Source organism: Rhodamnia argentea, chromosome 3 (assembly GCF_020921035.1).
Source record: "Rhodamnia argentea isolate NSW1041297 chromosome 3, ASM2092103v1, whole genome shotgun sequence".
In the NCBI taxonomy this organism is placed as follows: Eukaryota; Viridiplantae; Streptophyta; class Magnoliopsida; order Myrtales; family Myrtaceae; genus Rhodamnia; species Rhodamnia argentea.
The window spans coordinates 29,454,041-29,463,365 of record NC_063152.1 but is presented as its reverse complement, the minus strand read 5'-3'; the positions used below and the strand labels follow the sequence as shown (position 1 = coordinate 29,463,365).

General features: G+C 39.1%; 2 protein-coding genes across 2 annotated transcripts; one reads left to right on the top strand and one right to left on the bottom strand.

Moving 5' to 3' along the window:
* Positions 1–2,172: 2,172 nt before the first annotated feature.
* On the top strand, positions 2,173–4,854 carry LOC115743073 (NAC domain-containing protein 71-like). The gene is made up of 4 exons (XM_030677666.2): positions 2,173–2,863; positions 3,197–3,474; positions 3,656–3,979; positions 4,102–4,854. The coding sequence occupies exons 1-4, from the start codon at positions 2,707–2,709 to the stop codon at positions 4,381–4,383; spliced, it is 1,041 nt and encodes a 346-aa protein (XP_030533526.1). The 5' UTR covers positions 2,173–2,706; the 3' UTR covers positions 4,384–4,854.
* Positions 4,855–6,073: 1,219 nt separating this feature from the next.
* Positions 6,074–8,701, bottom strand: LOC115743078 (aluminum-activated malate transporter 14-like). Its single transcript, XM_030677675.2, has 7 exons — positions 8,479–8,701; positions 8,239–8,424; positions 7,817–7,954; positions 7,464–7,736; positions 7,266–7,387; positions 7,058–7,201; positions 6,074–6,638 (listed from the first exon to the last, which is right to left on the bottom strand). Exons 1-7 carry the CDS (start codon positions 8,594–8,596, stop codon positions 6,090–6,092), a joined length of 1,530 nt encoding a protein of 509 aa, XP_030533535.1. The 5' UTR covers positions 8,597–8,701; the 3' UTR covers positions 6,074–6,089.
* Positions 8,702–9,325: the final 624 nt, after the last annotated feature.

Sequence of the window (9,325 nt, the reverse complement as noted above, 5' to 3'; positions counted from 1 at the left end):
TTTTCCGATAATTCTTTACCCCTTTCTGCTGTCCTATAATGCAAAAAGATAGGTCTAGATTTATGGCTCGACTTTATTTGTTTGGTCCAATATTTTCCTCATTAGAATAATGAACAGGCTAATACACCCAGTTAGAGAGAGAGAGAGAGAGAGAGAGAGAGAGAGAGAGAGAGATGAGTTCCAACCATCAACCTATATAGAGACCTAAGGGAAGGCTTTGGGTGCGTTATAGTAGTGTGAAAAGATTAAAGTCTGACAACTTATCTATAAGTTTCTTTAATCAAATTATATCTTTAACAATTCAAATCAAGGCAGCAGCCTCTATCCAAATGGCAAAACCAACATGCATTAAGTGCCACCATGACCAATCTATACACATCCTGCAACATTGCAAAGTCTATCCTAAAGATAGATTAGTGGGAGGATAATCTTTCTTACCACCCTTTTCTGGTGCTGTGTTGGGAAAAATTCCTTGGGTTTCTGTCATGCCCCATTAACCATGTGTAAGGTAATTTGATAATAATTAATTGATTTATGAGGGACCCACTTATGAAGTGGGGAATTTGAAGAAGCCTACCAACTCCTTCTACATGTGAATCCACAAAAGTGTTTTGAGCTTGCACCACTAATAAGGTGTCTTTAGTCATTCCAAAAGGTACAAAAATACTGCAGTCTGCACTTTTAGAACTCTTCCTTTTTTCCTCCTTTGGATTAGCGATGACACCATCTCTTTAATGAGATGAGAGAGAGGGACAGAGAGATAAAAGTGTTTTGTCTGACTCAGGATGATGTGGAAGGCGCTTAGACTGCAAGAACAAGATCAAAGAAACCCTCAATCAATGCTGAGACGGCATGCACTTTCCATTGCACTGGGGAATCCAATCGGAACTGTGCAGTCTTTCTCCATTTCCTTCTTTCTTACCATTTTTGTGGAATACTATCAGATTTAGTAGCCCAAGTGTACTAAATTCATCTTAAACTCATAAAAAGAAAGTAGTCGGTTAAGAACAAATAAGTCTTCATTCATCTGAAGTGGCAAATTTGGTAGTCCAAGTTTTATTTTTTATTAGTTAGATAGATCTCTAATCCTAACGAATCTCCAATTTTTCGTCTCTAATTCTAATGCATAATTGACACAGAATAATAAAATTACAACTGTTCTGGTAATAATAGTTTGATGATGATGTTTTTGTACGTATAGATTCCGTTTTGAAGTACCTATATGAATGTTTTAATAGAATGGTTTATGATGAGGTTATGAAAGAGTTTAACAATGTATGGATCTGCATCTCATATTTGACTCATCTTTGACAGATAGTATTTTTAGAACATCGATCTTTATTTGAAAAGTAAAAGAGCCTTTCAATTAGAAAAGCTTATAGCATATGGTGAAAAGTCATTTCACAAGATTGTGCATGTTTGATGAAATTAATAACATAATTGATGGCGACACTGATGATTAAGTGCATAATCACATATCACTCTCATCAATTTAGATAATTTTGAAAGATTTGAATTATATTTGGACACAAAACTTGCAAAATATTTTTACATACAAATGATGTCCGACAATCATTGAAAAAAAAAAAATTATTGTGCAAAATGATAGCTAATATTTGCGAGATAACATATATTAGAAGATCGTTAAAAGAATTACAAGTTGTTTTTACAAAAAAAAAAAAAAAAGAATATTAAAAATAAATAAATAATATATTTTGGCAAATATAAAACCCAAAAAATTTAATGTCGATAGAGCCACAATATACACTTTCTACATAAACAATTTCCCCTATTTCATTAATAAATACGACGAAACGCATAATTGGTGATGACTTTTATGATTTAACGACATAATTATATAGATAAGACGTTAAATGGTATATTGGCAACTTTTTTTTTTTTTTGCATGAGGGAATCGTTAGTATTTTTCTTGATTAGAATCAAAATACCGTTTTAAGCAACGGTCAAAATGTCTAAAATGGCGGGAATAACTGTTATGTGTGAACGGGTTAGGGGTCGTGGGGTCCACACGTTTTGGAATTTTTGGGGATGAATCAGACAAGCAATCTCAACCTTTCGGTACTATGTCTTGCGACGGTTGGCTTCCCACACACCCTATATAAGACCCCAGCACACCCTCCTCTGCTTTTACTCTTGCCGCTTCTCTCTTCTGGGTCACCATCCAAATCTTCATCTCTCTTCACTTGCAAAAATTCTTGGATGGTTGCCTTTGCAGGCACTAATAGATTCCAGTTCTGGAAGTTTTAGCTGGTTCAGGTTGTCGGGTTTCGGGAACATTTTAGCATCGAAGCTAGGAACTGCTTGAGGTTTCCGGGTGTTGATCAAATTTCGATCTTGATTTGGAATTAGAAAGATTTTGGGGGGTTGGTTGGGTTGTGACAGCCTAATCATAAGAAATACCAGAAATTTTTTGGCAAGACAATGATTCTGACCTCCAACGGGTGCACTCGGGGGAAGTCGCACTCGGTTCTTGCCAAGAAATCCGTCGTCGAGAAAAGCTTCTACTTTTGGATTTTCCAGATCTTCAATAGATACAGTTTAGGCACTTAGCCGAATATTTCCGAGTCTTGTCTTTGATACAGCTTTTCAGCTCTTGACCTCACGCATTTTCTTCCTCTCTAGTGTTCTTTTTGGTATTTCGCTTTCTTTGTAAAAAAATCGGGTGGATTGTGGAGTTGAGATATAATGGCTAGTGCATCGCTGCCGCCAGGATTCCGCTTCCACCCCACGGATGAAGAATTGGTTGGATATTATTTGAAAAGAAAAGTTGAGGGACACGAGTTCGAGCTCGAAGTGATTCCCGTTGTCGATTTGTACAAATTCGATCCTTGGGAGCTTCCAGGTACATGCTTGTGTGCAAGCACAGTGGACTCTTATCATTAGCTCAACTGTTTGTGATAAGTTCTGAGATTGAGGCTTACTTTAAGTGTACTGAATGTGAATGGGAACTTTTTAGCTTCCAAAAGTGCCATGTGATTCATTTTGTAATCACACCTTCCTTTGCGCCTCTTTTTGAACCAAGCCAAACAATAATTCCACTAAGATTGCAACCTTTTTCTCGTCTAATAGAGAGTGCAATGCCATACGGCAGAATGCCCTAGATAAAACATGTTTCCATGTTTCTTTTTATCAAATCAAGAAGTCTATCTAAGCGGAATGAGTTTTCTTGCTGCAGATAAATCATTTCTTCCCCAGCGAGACATGGAATGGTTCTTCTTCTGTCCACGGGACAGAAAGTACCCAAATGGCTCACGAACAAATCGGGCCACTAAAGCCGGCTATTGGAAGGCCACAGGGAAAGACCGGAAGGTTGTCTGCCAGTCCTCTGTCACTGGTTATAGAAAGACACTCGTCTTCTACCGTGGACGGGCCCCATTAGGAGATCGTACTGACTGGGTAATGCACGAGTATCGCCTCTGTGACGATTCTTCCCAAGGATCACAAAACTTTCAGGTAATAGTTCTCAGGACGAATTACTATAGATGTCGTCGATGCCACTGTTGTTTGATAATGTATAGACTAATAAATATACATGCATATCCACCGCCCAAGAAACAAGAAGAGTATTATAGGTCAATTTAGTTTCTAACAGAATGGAGCCTGAGGTATTCCATGTGATTAATATTCATGTCAGGGGCCATTTGCACTGTGCCGTATTGTAAAAAGGAACGAGCTTTCTCAGAAGACGAGCGATTGCCATGGAGAACCAAAAAGCAAAATAGTTGGAAACAGTTCGAGTAATGGCGATTGTGAGACAATGGAAGTTTGCAGTGAGCCTTCAAGCATGTCTGGCAACACTTATTCTCAAGGAAGCTACCTGTATAACGAAAGTTATTATCCTAGCCATATGCCGCCTCGACACGAAGTTACACCAACGGCAGATTTGAATCCCTACTTGACAGAGACCAATCCTGGAAGCTGTTGGGTCTCACCTGATATGATTCTTGACTCTTCAAAGGTACAAAACTACACTAGGAGCAAGGAGATTATCTTTATTTATTGAGCTGTTTCCGCGTTCATGTCGACTACTTCCATATTACTGATATTTTGCATTTCATCTTCTCATTTTACTTCGCGCAGGACTACTCACAAGGACAATGCACGGTTCCTCATAACTTCCAACACCAACAGTATGATTTTCCAAATCCCATGACTTCATGGCAGCAATATGACCACAAGGAAATTTCTCCCAGCTCATCGTACTCAAATTTAGCGGGCGAAGTCGAACTTCCTGACGATCTCAATCACTTCGGCTGTGTGTCACCGTACTCGGGACATGGGAACTACATGGAGTATTATGGGGATATACCATATGGAGGTTATGACAACACTGGCTCGCTAAGTTATCCAAAACCTTTCTGAGTAGAGGAGGGTACTGAGAAGAAATGGACGGGTGAACTCAACGGTAGATTGCAGAAACGAGGGTTGCACGATGGTGTCCTGCCCTGAGCATGACCAGCAAGTGAAAGCTGTTCACATAGCTTTGCCTACCCTGTTAAAAGAAAAAAGAATCTGATCCGGGACAACGCCTTTTTATGTTGATTCTTGGAGTGGGAGATAAGCTAGAGCAGCTAAAGCCCTTCCTCATTACTCCAAAAAAGGTTCCAAATGAAGATTTTTGTTATCTGGTGTTCTTTTTCAACTTCCATTGTAATGTCGTTTCAGTTTCCACTTTATGGGGTTAAGCTTAGAGAGTAGTAGGCCTCCTGGTGGAAATCACTTTTATAGATTGAACCAGAGGTTGTGGTTTACTTTGTACTTCAAGTTCCATGTCTCAGATAGTAACCGTAAGTGTTTGAAATTCACTGTCCATTCCCTGATGCAAAAAGGAGTGATACAATGCTAGTGTATGCTCACATAAGGAAGAATTGTCAAATTGAACGACGAAGCTGATAATGTACCTATTGCCTTTAAATTATTATCCGTCTTCTGGAGTTGTTCAGATCAAACACATCCATTTCTAGGAACCCCTTGTTGCCCTTGTAAGCTTCTTGTGATGGTTTTTTGTACATTCACGTAATAAATGGAAGACTTTTACCTAAAATGTTGATGTAAAGCCAGTTTTAGTCTTCACAGGAACATTCTGTCCATTTCCTTTTCTTGTTCTTTTGACGATTGAACTATCTTAATACAGTATATTAGTGAAATTATCTGAATACAAGTTTCTACCTAAAGGGACATGAAATTTGACCGTTCAGGAAGATGTGCCTGAGTGAATGATATCCTCTGCCCTAAGTAAAACAGAGGGAGGTGAACAGATTTTGGTCTTACTTATCTCCAAGGTGTCGAAAATCAATTCATTCTTCTCAGCGGCGCTTTAACAGGAATATTTTTCGACTTTTTGGAGAACTGCATGTCATTGTAGTAAACAATCAACTAGCAGATTGAGTCTTTGTATCTGCACTATCAAAAGAAATTGACAAGTAATGTGAAGTTGCACCTTGAAGAATCAAAAGAGTACCCAGTGAGTACATAAATATTATTGCCGTCTGTCTTTCGGCCAACACTCGTGTATTGCTCCTTTTACAAGTTCTTTCCCAACTTTTCATATCATGATAGATTCCCCTTCCCCTACCAAGCGTGTGGCCCCTTTTCTTTTCGGTGGATAAACTAATTGATTGGTGGCTATTGAGAATCAAATTTAACAAGATGCTCCACTACTTAGACAGAAATTGCAATGAAGGATCAGTAGAGAGAGTGGAAGGATTAGGGTTGATGCCTGTAATGCTTTTGACTATAGATGTTTCTGAATGATGCTTCATCCAGTATGTCGCAGATGGACCTCAGGAGTCATAACATCGTGTCAGAAATAGGAGAGACTAGACAAAAAGCAGTTTACTTTTGTTGATGGATGAGAACAATGTTTCTGATACTATCAATATAAGTGAGACAAACCTGGCTAGTCGATAATAGAATAAGGCTCTGACCTTTCAAAATATTTCAGGATGAGTTGAATCTGTATATCAGTTGGTCTGTTAGAGCCCTGTTGAGAAGACAATAAGCCTAAAAGGTGTTACAAGAAGAAGAAAATAGCATCAGGGCACTCATCCTAAAAAGTAAAATCTCCGCTATTCTGTTCCCGATGGAGAGAAATGATTCCCAACGAAGTTCGATTTTTTTCCTCCTAGTGTCACAACAACGTCCTCACCCGCTTTATACCCCATGAACCGAGCTATCCTCCCCAATTCTCCAGCTTCCTCAATAACATGATAAAGCCTAGCCACGGCCTCTACTAGCAAAGAAGCAAAGGCAGCGAAAGGAAGTGCCTCGGAGAACTCGAGGCTAGCTATAACAAGTTTACTCCTCTGTGGCCCTAACACCTGTTCAGGAGGTTTTGTGGTTTTCGATTCACGCAATGGAGAAGAATTGGCTTCCAAGATTGTCATAAGAGAGATTCTGGAGTCCTTTCTGTTCATCGAGTCTGAGAGAACCTGTGGTTGGGACTGTAGTGCGGTGTTGAGGTCCTGCAAAGCTTCCTGGAGATGACCGGAGAGAATTTCCTGAGAAAAATGGCGGCGATTCCTCATGCTATTAGCAAGTTCCACTAACACTTTTGATACCTCTCCAGCTAAACGGGTACACTGATCCTTGAAGAGAGCACGTACAGATGGTGGAGTCTAGCATACATTTATATTCATGAATTTATTATCAAGGAAGAAACATAATCAAATCCAATAATTAGGGAATGTTTCGTTAACGCGACGAAAATGATCATAGGTGTCTAGAAGTGTTCTCCAGTTAGAGAAAAGAAGATATACAACAAATTCCCAGAGAAGAGAGAGGCTAACAATTTGAGTTTAGTATCGGATTTTATTGAAGGCAAAAATGACGCATCCTTGACAGGTAACAATTTGGTAGAACTTCCGTCAAATAATCGACACTAGAGAATCTAATATGAAAGTGGAAGTTCTTTACTCTGTTCTGATATGCCAGTATTGCATGTAGCATAAATGAGTATCCGTAGCAATGATTTACCTAACTTCAGAAAACAATTGTCATATGGATGATAGCTCCAATGGGAATTGATTTTCAATACCTTGATTTCGGTATGCAAACAACCATGTAAAGCCATAACTGTGTAAGCGAATCGGCGTAGAGCAACTCCGAACTCCACATACTGCTGCCACGGAGATTTGTAACAGTTTCCTTGGTATCTTGGCTCCCAACTTGCATATAATGCCTGCGGCATTGCAACAAGAATAGTCAAATATTGGTTTCTTGTATTCCAAATTGAGAGTCATTACCATAGTTTCATCAGTGTACTTGGAATCCAACACTTTGATGCAGTTCTGGTCTATGGAATCCTTTGGCAATTTGTCTTGGGTTTCTTTCGTCTGAGCATCGCCAAAGTACTCCCCAACACAGGCTGTTAGGAACCCACTTCAGTTGAATTGAACCATCTTGCAAGAATGCGAGCCGAAACCAAAAGATGCATGTCATACCTTCTACAGATTGTGCTAGTCCTTCAAGCTTGGCTATTGTGGATTCATGGAGGTCATCACCTGACCAGGTTGGAAGGATGAGCAGACTCAAGAAAAGACATATCCCGCAACCAATTGCGATAGTGTAGAAGCGGTCTTGCACCATGCGGGTTGAATTGTCAACATGGTAGTTGGACACTAGTATCATACTGAACGTCAAAATGAATACGAGGATCCCGTAATCATATTTCTTCTTTATGATGGGAATGAACCTCATGTAGGTAGCTGCAGTTCCTGTGACATTCAAAATGTAGCAACCCTGCTGAGCGAGAAGACAGAGAAGCATTGCATAGTACCGATACTTAAGAACTCACCAATGACAAAAACTGTCCATCCCATGAACACGGCTCTGGGTATAGGCCGATGTGCACTAAGATGCTCGACAAAGTGCACGAACAGAATGCCTAACACTGTCCCGACGACCCTGTTCAGCCCTTTACGTAGTGTTGCTCCTGTCGCACGAACAATAAGTCGAGTGGTTCAGCGCATCGTATGTAACTAGTCAAGAAATTTAATTTCCGCAATCTGTCCTAGATGTATTCATCTTTCTGATCTTGGTGTTTCAGCTGCTTATAGCAGCACATTCTCCTCAACCGAAGGTAAAAGAACACGATACAAAGGAAGAACATTAAACAGCAAAAGCCCTACACATGTTTGGTAAAAAGAGTGAATGCCCATATCAGCAATGATCATTTCCTTCTCATTTTCTCTGTCTTTCTGCTAAGATTGAAGTTACCTGCAGTGAATTCAAGGAGAATAACCACTGTTATGACAGCCCACATGGCATTTTGGCCAATCCCTTGTAAAGGTGACGCCTTTTGCAACAGGCACAGCGATGAAGCCAATGTCATAGCAAAACCAACTCTGATGGAGTGGATCACTCTTCTTGGATCTTCTTTGCCCGTCTCCCACATCACGACACCCGCCACTTGGCCTTTCTCCCACACCATTCTGCCCATCTCCCTCACCATTGCACCCAACTCTTTGCCCATCTCCCACGTCACAACACCCATCTCCCCTGTAAATCTCAGCACTTTCTCAGCAAAAACTCTGAGATTTGATTTCTCATGACTTCCACTGAAACTCCCTGCCATTTGTGATCTTAAACTCCCTGACTGATCCGCGAACCTTCTCCTGTTTTTTTCTGTCAAAAACCCGATGAGAAGACTTAAAGAGTCGGTTCCTCTCTTGAACACTTGTCGTTGCACCCATTAATAGGTGCAGAGTTAGAGTCCCATATTTTCCTGACACCGAAATGGAAAAGTTTCAACATATTCAACCATCATTGGCCATTCGAACAAAAAAAAAAAAAAAAAAAAACTATCATTGGCCAATTTAAAATGCAAAATTGCCTTTTTTTTTAAATTGATTATACAATAATTTTTGGGTAATTCTCATAGTCATCCAAAAATTATTATGCTAGTAAAGTTTTTTTTTTTCCTAAAGAGTGCGCTTGTTTCGCGAAAAATTCAAGATTTTTTTCGAAAAATAATTAATTTTATAGCTTAAAAAAATGAATAAATGAAATTTTTTTCATTATTCATGAAATATTTAGACATAAAATGTTATTGATAATAAAGATTTTTTCTGTTGGGTAATTTTTCTAAGCGATATAATCAATTATTTTTCAGAAAATATTTTCCAAATCTTTTAAATTTTTCGTGAAACAAACGCGATATGTTTGCTATTTCAAGAGAGAAGGAGGAGAATCAATAAAGACTAATCTTTTTCTCAATTGACTTCATCATTACGCTTTATTAGAGAATATTGTTTATGCTCGAACAATATGTAAGAGAAAAGAAAAAATCTAATCTAATAAGGAA

Bases quoted from the DNA above. Each gene is read 5' to 3' on its own strand.
- LOC115743073 (XM_030677666.2), top strand. From the start codon at position 2,707: ATGGCTAGTGCATCGCTGCCGCCAGGATTCCGCTTCCACCCCACGGAT. The intron at 2,864-3,196 runs GTACATGCTTGT...TTCTTGCTGCAG, and splicing joins CGATCCTTGGGAGCTTCCAG to ATAAATCATTTCTTCCCCAG. The intron at 3,475-3,655 runs GTAATAGTTCTC...TATTCATGTCAG, and splicing joins AAGGATCACAAAACTTTCAG to GGGCCATTTGCACTGTGCCG.
- LOC115743078 (XM_030677675.2), bottom strand. From the start codon at position 8,596: ATGGCAGGGAGTTTCAGTGGAAGTCATGAGAAATCAAATCTCAGAGTT. The intron at 8,425-8,478 runs GTGCAATGGTGA...GCCAAGTGGCGG, and splicing joins GGAGATGGGCAAAGAGTTGG to GTGTCGTGATGTGGGAGACG. The intron at 7,737-7,816 runs GTGAGTTCTTAA...TGAATGTCACAG, and splicing joins ATGGACAGTTTTTGTCATTG to GAACTGCAGCTACCTACATG.